This window comes from Herpailurus yagouaroundi, unplaced genomic scaffold (assembly GCF_014898765.1).
Source record: "Herpailurus yagouaroundi ecotype Mexico unplaced genomic scaffold, PumYag 139, whole genome shotgun sequence".
NCBI classification, from domain to species: domain Eukaryota; kingdom Metazoa; phylum Chordata; class Mammalia; order Carnivora; family Felidae; genus Herpailurus; species Herpailurus yagouaroundi.
The window spans coordinates 31868572-31886340 of record NW_024412394.1 but is presented as its reverse complement, the minus strand read 5'-3'; the positions used below and the strand labels follow the sequence as shown (position 1 = coordinate 31886340).

Here is a 17769-nt window from a genome sequence, read left to right as displayed (position 1 = left end):
CTGAGTGCTACCTAACTCTTGAGCAGAGAAGAAATGGTAGCACTAAGATGGACCTAACTGCAAATACGTAAGAATGGTCATTTCTTTAATTTGCTTCCATTTTAAGTAGCTTCAAAGCAGCGTAAGTTGTGGAGTGTATTTGGAAATAATAATTTGTAAATGTGGATAATGCCAATATCTGTTCCAGCTATTTTCCTCAATAAATACGGCACTTGTGAAAGGCAGCAGTAATAATGACAAGCCATGCCTAACGGTATCCATAAAATTCTATTACATTCTTCAGTTTCTGACACGTTACTCTTGATAGAAGATAAAAGAAAAGTAATATTAAGTTATTGGGACTATACATATTTATAAATGGAGTGAATTTGCATAAGGTAGTGATTGAACTTTATAATTTGAATATGTTCCTCCATAATTATCACAAAGAATACATAAGTTTAATTTATTCTTTAACACACCTTCCTCTGAAATGTAAGCTTTGATAGGGTACAATTTTAATTTGAAGCATTATTATTTTTTAAAAGCCTCATTTGAATATTTTTTTTTCATTTCAGCAAGTATCTGACAAAAGTTCTCATAATTATCTTACAAGCCAAATTAAGAATTGTGGGTGGGAAAGAGGTAGAGTTGAATGTATTTGTACATGATTTAATTATCATGCCACAAGAACATCAATGATAATCAAAATGGCAGCCATTGCTGGTGTTATGTGAACTTGTCAGCTTCTGTTCTGTTCAGGATTTATTAAAGATTTGCATGAAGACTTAGAGGATAGGTTTATCAAACTTTAAGGTGATATAAAGCTGGGAGCTATTTCAGTGGAAAGAAAACTAATAGAATGACATTCGAGACCAAAATTCAGAAGATAAAATGTAATAAGGACAAAGATCAATTCCTACTCTGCAATTGAAAAAGGCAACTGAACAACAACAGGATGGATGAAAATCTGACTTGGCATAGGTTTTCATTAAAATAAAAGAGAGGGAACTTCAAACTGACCACATGTTTGTATAAATCAAAAGTGCGATATCACTGTCCAATTAAAAATTTGTTAAGAAGATGGATCTCATGTCAAATGTACTTACCATGCACACAGACAACTCTGCCATGGGAAGAATAATTCAGACATAATGCCTTAGACCTCACCTCACCCACCTAGCTCCATAATTTCCATTTCAAACAACCTACAGAGTATACATTTTTGGGTATTGAAACTAAATCTGCTTATTATTTTTCTACTTCATTGAGCTACAGTTGGAAAATTATATATAGTTAAGGCATACAACTTGATGATCTGATCTACATTGTGAACTATTCGCCACAATTAAGCTAATTAACATATCCATCACCTCACAGATAATTACCCTTTTTTTTTTTCTTGTGGTAAAAACACATAAGATCTAACCTTTTAGCAAATTTCAAGTATACAATATTAATTATAGTCTCTTTGTTGTACATTAGATCTCTAGAAGTTATTTATCTTGCATAACTAAAGCTATACACTTTGACCAACATCTCCCCTAGCTCCCTCATCCTAGCCTCTGGTAACCACCATTCTACCTCTGTTTATATGAATCTGACATTTTTGGATTTAGACACATAAGTGAGAACATGCAGTATTTGTCCTTCCTTATATCTGGCTTAACTCACTTAGCATAATGTCCTCCATATTCATCCATGTTATTACAAATGACAGGATTTCCTCCTTTTTAAAGACTGAATAATATTCCATCATGTGCACACGTGTGTGTGTGTGTGTGTGTGTGTGTGTGTGTGTGTGATCACATTTTCTTTATCCATTCACCTGTCAACACATGTTTAAGTTGTTTGCATATCATGGGAGTGCAAATATTTCCTTGAATTGCTGGTTTTATTTCCTTTGGATAGATACCCAGAAGTGTAATTGCTGGGTCATTAGGTAGTTCTATTTTTAATTTTAAGAAACCTCCATGCTCTTTTCTATGGTGGCTGTCCCAATTTACATTCTACCAACAGTGCACTAGGGTTCCCTTTTCTCTGCATCCTTACCAACACTTCTTATCTCTTGTGTTTCTGATAATAGACATTCTGACAGGTGTGAGGTGATAGCTCATTACGGTTTGATTTGCATTCCCTGATTATTAGTGATATTTGGCAACTTTTAATGTACATGTTGGCCATTTGTATGTCTTATTTTGAGAAATGTCTAAGTCAGGTTCTTTGCCCATTTTTAAATTGTGTTACTAGGGGTTTGCTGTTGAGGTGCTTGAGTTCCTATATATTCTGGATATTAACTAGGGGGGTATAATTTATCACTCAGTTTCCAAGAAAGGAGAGAGGTTAGAAGGAAAATGTCCCCTGGATACTGAACATAGAAAATAACTCAGAAACATGGTCCTAGATGCAATTAGACATCTTGGCCATTATGTGAGAAAACAGAAAAAGAAGCTTAAAAATTAACTTCACAAGGTCATTTCATTTAGCCCTCTGCTCCCAGTGGTTTTAAACGCTTCAGGCAGATGCAAAAGCCCAGATATAGAGAAATAATTTTTTATTTTTCTCCCTAGGACTACTTAAAACTTTCATCAGATGGGTTAATGAACTCCTAAATAGAGAGGGGCTGGAGATCCGAAGGGGAAACTATAATTGTATATATAGGTGTTGGGAGTAGAACTCAAGTATGCTACTTTATAAATAATTTTTAAATATGAGCATAATTCCACTTATTAGCCATGTATCCTATCTGAGTTGTTTAAAACCTTAGTTTCTCTATAAGGATGATAGCATTTTATACTTCCTAGAGCTATTGTGAGAAATAATGAAATAAGATGAAGCATGTAGAACATTATAGGTAACCCATAAATCTTAGCCATTACTCACAAAAGTTGTCCTTTTATTTTCTTAGCCATCAAAATTTACTAATAAGCCTTTTTGTGTTTACTAAACTAGCCATTGGGCATAAAATATAGACACAGAATTTTTTAATTTTGATTTTTTTCCCAAATCAAATCTTAATTGTCCCACCAAAAAATATAAAAAACAAAAACAAAGGAACAAAGCCACTCTAGTAGAAGGAGTTAGTTTTAAAAAAAATACACAGAAGCATCGTCTCAATCTTAAACTCCAGTAGAAGTATATGGTCAATAGTACCGGGCATACTTGCCACATTTTGCTCTGCCCTAATAAGACCACACAAGTTCAGTCCCATTCCTGATATATCCAGAAAGTCCATGAGTATTTTCTGGGAATTATTATCAGTGTGTTAGGAGTTAGGAATCCACATAAAAGAAAGAGTTAAGAGAAATGGGATTTTATTGACCTGATAAAAGCTAAACCTTGGTAAAATATACCACTGGTTCCCAAATATTTGAAGGACTCTAATACTTGAGGCAAATGACTTATTTGCCAGAAGGCAGACTGGAAATAACAAATAAAAAATGACTAAAAAAGAGATTTGGGGTTAATATGCTGGGACAGTAAAAGAGAACATGGGATTTAGAATCAAAAGCCCCCAAATCCAGTCCTGGTTCTACTTTTTATTAGCTCTTTGACTTTAGGCAAGTCACCTAAACTCTCTGAGTCATACAGTCCTCATAAATAAGGTAACAAAGTTAATAATAATAATTGTATGAGCAAGCACACATAAAATGTTTTGAGACTTTAAAATGATTTGAAAATGGTAATAACAATAAGCCATAAGAATGGGGTATCCCACTGCTGAAAATATTCAACTGAGCCTGACCCATTATCACTGCAGGGGGTCCCTTTACTGGAGGAAGATAAGACTAACTATTTCAAGTACAATTTATTCACTTACTACACATTTTATCTCAAAGGCAGTAAACAGTAATGAAAGAAGAATTACAATGCATCACTAATGTCAATAATTTAATTCGGCTAAAGACTGTAGTTAATATCCACAATCCTCACAGAATTCATGAACAGGCTGGAACTCCACAAAGATACTCGTCAATTTAACTCTGCAAACATCAGCTTAACTCAAAACTCCAAAGTATGACCAACGTGTCCTAGATCAAATTACGGTTCATTCATTTCACCTAAACTATGTCTCTACATTTGTGCTGCCAATCTTAAAAATATATAGAACTTTCTGGATTGTAAAGGCTCTGTCAAAATCTCAAATTTCAGCCTTTGGATAGTTAATACTCTTCTTAGGCCCATCTGCTTGCTATATTTTGGGTTTATTTTTATTAATGTTCAGAAATAAGTGAGCCCTGAGACAGTAATGGCTGCCAGTTGTTCCAAGTTTACTTACCCTCTGACCTTCTTTTCCAGGTGGACCTTGTGGGCCTTGTATCCCCAGGGAACCCTGGTGTGGGGTGGGGGTGAAGAACACATGTTAATAGACGGTTTCAAGTACAGTTGCCTCACAAAGCATGCTGTGAAAATTAATACCTACTTTATTGATTAAGCAAATCTTTTTAAATGATTTGAGTTTTTCCAAAGTTAGACTCTGTAATATATTAAAAATGGTAAGTTCTTCGGCGACTGGCTTATCTTTGGAGTTAACTTCAGAAAAGAAAAAAAAAAGGTGATTCCAAATCAGGTGTGAGACCAGTGTTCACTTCAATAAAGACTCCCATATGGTCAGAACTATGTTTCACCGAACTACCATAAATAAGTAGTAACAATATTTTCAAGCAGGGAAAAAAAGTCTCTTTCTATATTTGAACTCTATAAATACAGCCACACTTTTCGTTGAGAGTAGCTCTGTAAGTATCCTCTGAGAAAACACATGGTTATGATGTTGGCTTCAACATATGTCTCTTCATAGCATTTAATTTTTAGTATCACAGACATTATTTAACACTTTCTCACAGCTTATCAAGAGGCAGAAAAATAATCTTTTTTTCAGGTTATAAAAAAGGCCCAGGAAATCCCAGGTGCTGTTAATCTGCAAATTAAGTCTCCTGATTGTCAGTTACTTTTATACGAGAATTCTTACTCAACATGAAACTCAAAATGATCATATGGCTATTTTTTAAAATTGTAAGTAATTATTGCCTCTTTTAAAGTTTCTTCTTAGCTCTCCTGATGCTTCCTTCTTCCCTATTCCATCTTTTAAACATGAGAGTTTAGGCTTATTTTCTTCTCAGTGCTCATTACCTCCCCATGATCTCATGTACTGAGGGCTTTGAATATTCTAGGCCAGTGACTCCAAGGTTTATAATCTAGGTTATTTTCTGAGCTGCATATTCACATATCCAACTGCCTGTTTTTGATACTCACTCTAATATCTCACAGGCATCTGAAACAGCACATCAGACACTGAACTTAGGACCCTCTCTCCCAAACTGGATTCTCTTCCAGCATTCCCCAACTCAGTAAATCCACACAACACTCTGCTAGTGCTCATGCCAAAAATCTAGAGCTCAACCTCCACACTTTCCTCTCTCAAATCTCTCTTTCATATCCAATTACCAAGTCTGGTTGGTGCATCTCCAAAGTATATTTGGAACCATCTATTTCTTTACATCACAACAGCTCCAATGATTACTTCTTGCTTGCTCATCTGTAAGAACTTCTCAGTTGAACCAGACACCAACCTCCCCAACCTCCCCGTCACAGCCAAACTGATCTTAAGAAAACACCTGACCTTCTCTGACTTTCCACAGGATGGGATGAATGTCTTGGTTCATCAGTCCTAAAGTGCCTTATACTTGTCCTTTAAACTCCTTATCATAAGTTCATTTAAATGATTGCTCAGGTAATGAATTCACCAAGCTCTAAGGATAACAAGTAGAATCTGTGTCTTATTCAATACTATGTGCCTATTAATGTCTGAATGAAAAAATTTATAGTGGGAAATCAATTTACTTTAATAAGTTTTTGGGTAAATCCAACAATTTTCAAAGGGTTTTACAAATATTAATGATTAACCTATCATACATTTAATGCTTAAATGGTTTGGAATAAATGAGAAATCTAGTAATTCATATTCAAACAAATCTGAATTTACCACCATTCCAGAAGAAACCAATTTATTACCTAATTTTTAAAAAATTATGATACATTTGTACATTATGACCTTTTTTCTTTAAAAGCTGTTGTTAATTTTAAACTAAAACATCAGATGTGCTTGTGATGACCTATAATTATTTATTATATGTATATTCATTTTTTTACAGAAGAAACTTAAGTTTTAATGAATGTCATAATGTGCATAATTTCACCATCTAATTTTATTTGAAATAAAAAAGTTATAAACATGTTGTAATTTTTCATTCAGATAGCTCTCATTTGATTAAAGTTGTCAGTATTTAATATAAATTACTGTAACTCATTTTCAAAAAGCATTAATACAAAAAATTCTGCATGTATCACAAATCCTCAGTGTTTCCTCAAATCTTTCTGATTCCTTCCAAACAAAACACTAGTAAAAAGTATGTATTTATTACTTTCATTTCTTTTATTTATTCTTGGAACAATTTAATATCATAGGGACATATAAAGCCTATGTTTTATTGATTTAGGGAGGAATAAAAAACAAGGAATGAAAAAAGTGATCAGTTCTGTTTGATTTTTTACAAAAAATACCTGCCAAAAGGTATATAACAGAGGAAAGCTGGCTAATTAGGCCAACTTAAGGATGGCAAATTTATAATGTGCATAAGCAAAACAACTTCTGAAATCCAAATATACCAAGTATTAATTACAATGTAATTACAGGGAGTTGTGTCATTTTTTTTTATAAGAACGACACAATCTTGGCTTTAGATTAAACTCCTTGCTTTTACCCTTAGGAAACTATTATAATTTCATGAATAGTCAAAATTATATACAATATTTTTGATATCTATACAAATGTTGACAGCTCTTTCAGTGTTTTTCAACATGAGATACTAAAACATACTCACACCAAATATTCATCAAGGGAGTACAATTAAGTCTGAACTACATATAATCAAAATTGCATTCCCTTTACTAGTTGGAGAAATTGTATAACAAAAGCCTACAAAAATGCAAAAATATTAAACTTGATTTGGAATGGATTCAAAAATATTTATGAGACCCTTTTGTGTGCAAAGTCCAAATGGTACACTCACACACATAAGCTCACTAGTATGCCTCCTGAATGTTCATGATTCTGAATCCCATGCCCCACCCCCACCCTATATTTGCTAAGTCTAGAACCCAGATAGGTTTTTGATGAAAAGTTAGGGAATTATTTTTAATCTCCAATGGATTATTCACTATTTGGATTATCCATGACCAATTTTTAATCCTAGCCACATTACATTAATGTTCAGAACATTTGGGGACTGTCCTTATTGAAAGTAGTTGACATTAATGAAGAAAAATAATATCAGTATTGTGATTAGTAAAACATAGGTCAATCAAGTATAAAAAAATTATATTTCTTTCCCAAATAAGAAATTAAAATTTGGGGATGATTCACTATTTGCAATTATCCAGTTTACTACTCCGTTCGTTTAGTAAAATCAAACAGTGAATTTGCTGATCACTTACTATTGAAAATTATAGATATATCTAAGCTCCAGCCTACTTAAATTTGGGTGGAGCTCACCATTTGTCTCAGACCTTTTGCCCAATTCTTTCTTTCTCTGGCCTTGTAAATGCCATTATGTGTGTACTTTACTTACTCTTATTTGACTATGAGTCCTAGAGGACAGAGCATCATTTGTTTTCTATCCTCTACCACACTTATAGAAGAGACTCAACATATACTTAGTAAATTGCACCATCAGGAAGAAAACACCAGGATGGAATACTGGGTGGTGGTGATAGGAAACAGATTTATGGTTGATATCTAATCACAATTATTTTCAAAACTTGAACTTAAATACATTGGATAACTTTCTATCTTGTCTGTATTTCTCATCTAAAGTAATTCAATGATCTGATGTCTAAGAGTAAAATGGCCTTACAATTCATGTAAGAATTAATTATTTACCTCTTCTTATATCATCTCCATTATGGAACTTATTTAAATCTTCAGCCACTATTTGATATTTTATAATTTAAACCACTTTTAAATTAGAGAATCATTATTTTATGTATCTTTGTGTACATGGCATATTTGTATAATCTGTGCATTGTTTTCTTCTTTGATTTTATTTGCTGAAGAGTAATGCCTATTTATTTTTTATACTTTTTTCATCTTAGTCTGCTCTGAAAATAACTGTAAACTGGATTATTCCTAATTTTTCACGAACATAAAGATTTGCTTCTTTTCTGAAAGAGAAGTATAAGAATGTATTTAGGATATTCATGATGTAAATATCTGCATATGTCTACAGAGGCATTCATTCCTTTTATTTTTTTAAATTTTATTTTTTTTTACATTTATTTATTTTTGAGACACAGAGAGAGAGACAGAGCACAAGCAGGGAAGGGGTAGAGAGAGAATGAGACACAGGATCTGAAGCAGGCTGCAGGTTCCAAGGTGTCAGCACAGAGCCTGATGTGGGGCTCAAACACACAAACCTGACCCTGAGATCAGTACCTGAGCCGATGTTGGACACTTAACCGACTAAGCCATCCAGGCGCCCAATTCCTTTTTTTTTTTTTTTTTTTTAAGTGGAATCCTGGACATTAAAAATGTTGACAGGGAAAGGAATTCATAAGGCTGTTGCCTCTTTTAGCTAGACTAAAACTATGTAAAAAATAGTCCAAACTAGCTAAATCATTTTAAGTTCCAGTGGACAGCTATTATAGTGTGTTACATTTCCCATAGCTCTCTCTGGACAATCTGCTATTTAAGACAGTCTAGAGCTTATCATTATGGAAGCCCATGTAAATATTTAACTGAGAAATTACTTAGAATTAACTGGTTCAGAACAGAATTTTGAAGTGTTTAACAAATACAGTAAATGTTTATAGAGTTAATGGGGTAGATTAATTGCATTTAAACACATTTTCATTTGTGTAGGAGGCAAGATATATTCATAACTTCTTAATCAAAGAAAGAAGCTGAAGTAAAAAAAGGAAGTTTCATTTTGAAGTATTATTTGCACTCCCTTGCCAGGGATGTTGCAGAATATATGATACCTAAAACGTATTTCAACAAAAATGTTATGCAAGTAAGTGTATTTTAACTGTTATGATTATTGCTTTAGGATATGCTTCATAGACTTGAAACATAAGATTAAGCAGAATCTTCATAGATTCTTAAAATACCATGAGAGCATTTTCTGTCTTTCAAATAGAGTGCACAAAATTAAAATGGAAAACACAGTTTATCCGTCTTTATAGAAAATTTCATGCCTTTAATATGAGAACAATGGGAACAAATTTTATAAGCTGGAGACATAAGAACAAAAAAACAAAAAGCAAATTAGTGTAAATGTAACAGACATATAGTCCAGTCATGGGAAATGGTTTTCTCATATTAGTTCTGAGAAGTGGAATTCAAGAATGTTTATGTTAATAAATTAAAGGAGTGACCAGTTTTACATCATTTCATAAATTGTCATGATACAAGAAAGAATTTCCCTTAGGGCGTGTAGGTATTCAGAAAAGGTATTTTATGTTATATATAAAAACCCTAACATTTTATCATAAGCAGTTGTCGTCAGCACACACTAGGAAACAAATGTCTTTGAAATTAAAAAAAAAATAGAATTTCTTTCATACACTAAAAAAAAAAATGTGCTGACAAACCTTTCCAATAATACTGACAAGAGAAGAATAAGAAGAGCTGTCACTAGAAAAAAAAAACTATAAAATATTTGTATGGACAGAAATGTTTCCATCATTATCAGTTATAGTAAACAGGTTCCATACTTGGATGGACAGTTTTATCTTACCTTAAACAATTAAAAAAAGAGGTTATTTGTAGTGCTTTCAAAATTTAACAATTTCATTGGAAAGCCTTGCCAGCATTTTGGACATGAGGCCAATTAATTACGATTGCTCCATGTGGTTACAGAGATAAATTTTAATAGTAATCTTTTCCTACGTTTTCTGAACTGAGAAATCACATCTCTTTTTATTTCTTTAAAATATTTATTCTGACAGAGAGAGACAGAGAGAGAGAGAGAGAGCAGGGAAGCGGCAGAGAGAGAGAATTCCAAGCAAGCTCCATGCTGTCAGTGCAGAGCCTGACACAGGGCTTGATCTCATGAAGCGTGAACCAAAATCAAGACCTGCACCAAAAATCGAGTTTGACACTCAACCAACTGGGCCATCTAGGTGCCCCAAAAATCACATCTATTTTTTTTAATGTTTATTTTTGAAAGAAAGACAGAGACAGGGGAGGGGCAAAGAGAAGGAGAGATACAGAATCCGAAGGAGGCTCCAGGCTCTCAGCTGTCAGCACAGAGCCTGAAGCGGGGCTTGAACTCATGGACTGTGAGATTATGACCTGAGCCAAAGTCGGACGCTCAACCGACTGAGCCACCCAGGTGCCCCTCACATCTCTTTTTATATGTAGATTCTGAAATAGCAGGTTTTTAGTAACTTGATTCAGCCATGAACACTAGAAATATAAATCAAATAACAGAATTTATAGTCTGTGAATCTGGAATGCTGTGGGACATCTGTACTACCCATAAACTTTCCTCTAACAATGATTTTTGCCCCTATTATGAGATATTCTACTTTGTAAGTTGTATATATCCTCAGTTCCTTTCCACTTTGAATATTATCTAGCACAGCATTTAGTAGGCACTGAATGGCTGAATGACTGAAAAGATTCTGATTGTTTACACTTCTCTTGGTACTTCTGCTGAGGTGAGAATATTAATTACCATAGCTACCGAAATTCAAATTAAAAACTTATATTCTTCATACACAAATGCCACTTGATACCAAAATAATCCAAGTTATTTTTAATTCTTATGTGGTAAACTTGCAAAATAGATGTTCTACTTCTATTTGGAGGAGTTGCCCTTCATTAGAGAAAGAAATATAAATTCTATTAATTTATCTCATATTGATGAGGATTAAGTACTTTTTGAAAAAAAACCAACATGAACTGAAGAGATTAAAGTATCTATACAAACCATTAATTAATAAGAAATAGAACCAATCAAATTATTTAAAATGCTTATGTCATTTAAAACAATGTAGTTTCAGGGCATTTGGGTGGCTCAGTCAGTTAAGCATTTGATATTGGCTCAGGTTATGACCTTGCGGTTTGTGGGATTGAGGCCCACCTCAGGCTTCACACTGACAGCAAGGAGCCTGCTTGGAATTCTCCTCTCCCTCTCTCTCTGCCCCTCCCTTGCTCGCTCACTTGCTCTCTCTCAAAATAAGTAAATAAACTTAAAAAAATAAAATAATATAGTTTCATATTTGGTAATTATTCTTGCCTTAATTGACTTGTCACAAATATTTTCATATTTTGTGAATTTCCTATTTTTAGATTACTTGACTATGAAAAACTTTATGTAAATTTGCTTTATTTCAGACCTAACCCAATAATGAAATGGTTTGATTTCAGTTATCTCAAGGTTATGTTGACAAGTAGGCTGATGGTCTGTCAAATCCATTTGTATCATCTGTCTTAATGGTTTATGTGAGCGAGAATATGATTGATTCAGTGTTAATGATGAATCTGATCATAATAACAATCTGTGTTTTTGGATTGGCTTTGTCATAGCTCACTGGCCACATGGGAGACATGGTTTCCCTGCAGAAAAAGGAAAAATCTATACATAGGTTGTTTTTAAGTGTCTTCCAGTAACTTCTGGGAATGGACAACATCATACAAACATAATACTAAATTTAATATCATGAATAACTTTTGCATTTGGGCAATGCAACATAAGTGACAAGACTGAAGGAAACTTAATCTAGTAATTTTGGGATTAAAACATAAATCAATATAGGGGCGCCTGGGTGGCGCAGTCGGTTAAGCGTCCGACTTCAGCCAGGTCACGATCTCGCGGTCCGTGAGTTCGAGCCCCGCGTCGGGCTCTGGGCTGATGGCTCGGAGCCTGGAGCCTGTTTCCGATTCTGTGTCTCCCTCTCTCTCTGCCCCTCCCCCGTTCATGCTCTGTCTCTCTCTGTCCCCCCCCCCAAATAATAAATAAACGTTGAAAAAAAAATTAAAAAAAAAATAAATAAAACATAAATCAATATAGAGATATTTACACACCACATGAAAGACCTAGGAATTTAATGCAGATAACTGTGAAGATGGTTAATACAGTATCAGACTATGTAAGTGACAACTGATTAAGGTGGTAAACACCAAACTATTAAGAGGGGGAAAATGCTCTATAGTGGAGAAAGAAATTTTAGAAACATATTACTAACATACATTGACGACTTCTCTGTTTTACTTCTTTCCACTGGCCTTCCTCCTTTCTGCCAAGAGCATCCATTTCCCTCAGGATGATTAAGATCATAATAGTGTAAGTGTAAAGACAATGGAAGAGTCAATGTACAACTTTTGATAACTAAGAGTTCATATAAGACTATAGTCTGGAAGCTAGGCTCCATTAATGGAAAAGTGTCAAGTACCTCATCATCATACATCAAGAAATATCCTCATAGATCACAAAGTTTAACCATGTATCACGTGGCACAGAGGAAGGAGCAGATAGAGGTTGTTTCTGCCCAACCAGAACGAGAATTGAAAACATGTCCTTCCCTTCTGTTTCCTTGCATGAAGAGTTTCAGGAGAAGAATGGTGTATTAATCAGATATCAGTACTCCTGCTTTACCTCTTCTTAGGAAACCAGGAAGAAGAAGAATTCATAATGCATCGTATTTTTAATTAGACAATAAGTGAAACCTTTATAATTCTGATGGAAATAATTTCCAACCTAGAATTCAATACCAAGATAAACTAGCAATCAAGTGTGCAAGTAGAATAAAAAAATTTTAGACATGTGAAATCTCAGAAAACTTACCTCCCTTTTTACATTTTCTTAATAATTCGCTTGAAGATGCATTCACATAAATGAAAGAGTAAAACCAAGAAAGGAGATGATGGTAAAAGAAAATTTGGAATCAATCCAGAAAAAACAAAAAACAAAAAACAAAAGGAATCACAGAATGAGAATTTTGTAGTTTTCATGGAAAGCTAGTGGCCAAGAATGGAGTAAAAGATCTTAATGGGACTCTTCCAAATAAAAGTCTCAGTGACAGAATTTGAAAAATAAGGAGGATAAGGGTGCCAGGGTGACTCAGTTGGTTAAGCATCCAACTTGGGTTCAGGTTATGATCTCAGGGATTGTGAGTTCAAGCCCTGTATTGGGCTCTGTGTTGACAGCTCGGAGCATAGAACCTGTTTCAGATTCTGTCTCCTTCTATCTCTGCTCCTTTCCCACTCATGCACTGTCTCTCTTTCTCTCTCTAATATAAAAAACAAACATTAAAGAAAAAAATAAAAACATGGAGGATAGTTACAGGGCAGAGAGATAATTAGAAACACCAGAAAACAAAACAAAACAAACCACAACAAAACTATTCAATAAAAGAAAAGTACACCATGTGGCTCTACAAATACCGATGTGTACATAGTCATAAAATTGTGAAAATTTTATATTTTTTAAATAAAAGTAATACTATAACTCGATTAACAAATCACTTGTGGTTAGGCATCTAGATTGTTTCATTATTTTACTATTTCAAGCAATGCTGAAAAAATAGCCTTGTACACACATTTATTTCATAAATGAATGAGACTATCTGTAGTTAAAATTTGAAATTTTGATAAACAACATCAAATTGTCCTCCAAGAAACTGTATCCACATATATTTCCCTCACAACGTATAAGTGTTTTTCCACATTTTTGCCCACATACTGTACTATCAAACTTTTTGACCTTTGCCAATCTTTTTATTGTGGTGAGAATATTTATTTATTTATTTATTTATTTATTTATTTATTTATAAATGTTTATTTATAGAGAGATTTATTTTAGAGAGAGAGAAAGAGCACAAGCCGGGGAGGGGCAGATGGAGAGGAGACACAGAATCTGAAGCAGGCTCCAGGCTCTGAGCTGGTAAGAATATTTAACATGAGGTCTATTCTCTTAACAATTTTTAAGTGCATAATACAGTATTAACTATAGGCACAATATTGTACAGTGGATCACTAGAACTTATTAATTTTGTGTATCTGAAACTTTACATGCACTGAACAACAGCTCTGTAATTTCTCCCCCCAGCTCCTGGCAACTATCACTCTACTCTTTGTTTCTGAGTCTCACTATGTTAGATACCTCAAATAAGTGGAATCATACATTATTTGTCCTTCTGTGACTGGCTTATTTCACTTAGCTAATATCCTTCAGGTTCTTTCATGTTGTTGCAAAGGGCAGGATATCATTTTTTTAAAGGCTCAATAATATTTCTTTGTATATATACACCGTATATTTGTCCATTTACCCATCAATTGACATTTAGCTTGTTTCTGTATCTTGGCTATTTGTTATAGGCATTTGAAAAGATATTCAACATCAGTAATCATCAGGGAAATAAAAGTTAAAATCACAATGAAATATCACTTCACACTTGTTAGGATGGTTACTTTAAAAAAAAACATAAATGTTGGCAAGGATGTGGAAAAACTGGAACACATGTACCCTGTTAGTGGGAATGTAAAATGGTGCAGTGGCTATGAAAAACAGTATAGAGGTTACTAGAAAAATTGAAAATGTAACTACATATGATCCAGATATCCCACTTCTGGATATACATACAAAGAAATTGAGACCACTGACAATATTGCAAGGGAAAACTAATATCTCAGGGGCATTTTGATTTATATTTCTCTTATTGTGAGTGAATTTAGATTAAATTTTTATATAAGAGCCATTTTATTCTTTCTTTTATATAAACTCTGTTTACATCCTTACCCAAGTTTAAAAAACTGGATTCATATATATGTATATGAATTTCAATATGGGAATTGTTTGTGTGGCCACATTTACTAATTTTTTTTATATGGGTAAAGTAACTGCATTGTCTATTTACTAGCTTTTTGTGGATGTTAAGTGAGACAAAGTGTGCTGACAGTTTTTATATTGACAAAAAAGGCATCCTCGAAAATATTAAAATTCTGAGACTTAAGTATATCTAAAAGTTAACTCAATTTTTGTGGAAATTATATTGCAGGTCAATGAACAAGTCAATCTATATACAAATATTTCTTTAAACACAACCTTTTAGAAACGGGGGTCAAACATTTACCCTATATAATCATATCTATTTTATATACTGAATAAGTTAAGGCTGTGTCAGTGTAACTTCATTTCAGTGCAAGTTGCATTAATAAGATTAGTCATGATGTATTACAAGACCCCCACCCCCGGGATATTATTCCCACGTCACTTTTCAATCTGCTGGGTTTGTAATATGATGTTTTTTCTTCATATGACAAAACTGTGATGTTCTCAAAGTCAGGAACAAATGCCTTAATTTTCAAACTACTAATCAAACACCAGAAAGTTGTCATGAAGGTAAATTACAATTAATGTTTTCTTAATATTTCAGTGAAATGGAGCAATCAGAAAGTTACCTCTGAGTTACTAAAAAAAGAGTAGTGTATCATGTGAACAAATCAATATAATTTGAGAGCCAATGTACAAATATAAAGCTATAACAAACAAGGAAATAATGGTGAACAAAAGGACAAAGCAAACAACATAAAAAAGACTCTCACATTTGCACAGAACCAAGTGGTAGAAGCCCTAGGGCAACACTTCATCAACATTTCAACAAATCTTTTGATGATCTCCACACACTCACAACAACAAATTAGGAAAAGAATGGAGAACTGACATTTATTGAGTACTTGCTCTTGTGTCAGGAATTCCACTAGAGTCTTCACATAAGTAATTGAATTTAATTCTAACAACTCTACAAAAAGAATTTTTCCTTCTTATAGATGAGAAAACAAACTTCCTAAAGGTAACATTGCAAATAAGTAGGGGACCTGAGATTTGAACTCAAATATATCTGACCTCAAAATTCAATTCTGCTTTTAATATGTTCTACTTCCACTTCCAAAGAAATATTTGGAAGATAAGATTTATTTAAATATGAATCATGTTAGCCCATGAGTGGGATTTCAGGTCATCTTATCAAATTATAAGATCTGACAGGATCACCCTTGACATTTTTGATATATGAGGATATTAAACTTTAGAATATATTTTGTTGGGAAACCAAGAAGTGGTTGTAAAACAGAATAGCATTCTACAAGAAATGGAATGAAAACTCAACGGCATAGACTGAAGGGAGGTAAGAATGGCAATGCCTCCGAAGGCCTCTGAGGATTAGAATTGGTCAGAGGCTGAATGAAGCAGTAGTACTGTTAGCAGTGTGGTAAATAAAAGAGCAATGATTTGCTGGATTTGTTTAAAAAGGGATGCAATGCACATTGTTGGAGACGATTCTCCATGAATATTTGGCATTTCTGCTTGTCTTACGAGTGAGGTACTAACTGCTCTATGCTCTAAGCCATCTTTTCACTCACCAGCCTAGCTAAAAGGGAATCTAGAAAATTCAAACTTAATCATGACTCAGCCACCTAATATGCTCTTGTTATCTTGCTATGGTGCTAGATTCTTAGCTAATTGACTGAATACACTGCTCACTCAGCACACTTATGGTAGCACACTAACATAGAGCAAGGGGTTTCTGTAACCTTTGTTAACAGAAACCCATGGGGGAGGGGAAGGAAAAAAAAAAGAGGTTAGAGTGGGAGAGAGCCAAAGCATAAGAGACTCTTAAAAACTGAGAACAAACTGAGGGTTGATGGGGGGTGGGAGGGAGGAGAGGGTGGGTGATGGGTATCGAGGAGGGCACCTTTTGGGATGAGCACTGGGTGTTGTATGGAAACCAATTTGACAATAAACTTCATATATTGAAAAAAATAAAAAATAAAATAAAATAAAAAATGGGTTTCTGTAAGTTTTATTAAAAATGTATATTTCCTTATTGATATACTGGATTAATGCTTCAGGTCAAGGGGAAAGATCAGTTCAGAAACTTAAGAAGCAAATCATCTGGTTTTCTAAGGCAGATTTGGATGATTTATGGGATTGTTCAGCTGGTTGGGTCTGGGATCTACGGGTTCATGGTTGAAATCAATGCTCTAGGTGGGCCAAATCTACATGCTTAGAGTCCTACCTATTAATAATAGCCCTCATTGAATGGTACATGAGACAAATTGAACAGTTCTGGTGTCAGCCTCTTTTGGTAAGGTTATTAAGAGTGGTGGATGAAGAGGTATATTCAAAGGAAAATTTGCCAGGAGCCAAGACAGTATAGAAAAGAGGAATGGGTATTGTTGGGAGACAATGGGTCTTTCCATGGGTCTTTCATGTTTCTGCATGTCTTGTGAGGGAGGTACTAATTGCTCTTTTGTACTTCTGTATTATCTTTTTAAAGATGCTTATACAGAAAAGCAAAGGGAATATTTGCTTACTGTTCAGAATTTTAAGGATAATGTCTTCCTCTTGGACAAAGCACTTGTTTTTTTTGTTTGTTTGTTTGTTTTGTTTTTTTGTAGTCTATTAAAAAAGATTTGGGTTCCCTAAACTTGGAGTTTCTCAGTTGTGACACAAATCCATTGTATGTGCAGCACCTGGATTATTCCTGAGGTTTGGTGGCAAGGGCATCATGAAGCTCATGCTGCCTGCTGCCATGAATAACAATACCTTTGTCTTTGACTCAGTATCTCAAGTTTTCTGCTAGGATCCATTAAACTGTGGCAGGCTAAACTATTACAAGTAGGGTATAATTTCATACCTTCCACAGTTCTTGACACTGTGGAAGTCAAACCCTTTATTTATATTGCAGATATGTCTAACTTAACTACTTTTTACATTTAATCTCTAT

General features: G+C 34.0%; 1 protein-coding gene across 1 annotated transcript in view; it reads right to left on the bottom strand.

Annotated features, from left to right (window-relative positions):
* Nucleotides 1-17769, bottom strand: part of COL19A1 (collagen type XIX alpha 1 chain) — a 350833-nt gene that overhangs the window by 148410 nt on the left and 184654 nt on the right. Inside the window, exon 16 of the mRNA XM_040473872.1 lies at nt 4259-4312. Coding sequence (XP_040329806.1) covers nt 4259-4312 — 54 coding nt within the window. The remainder of the gene's footprint in view (nt 1-4258; nt 4313-17769) is intronic.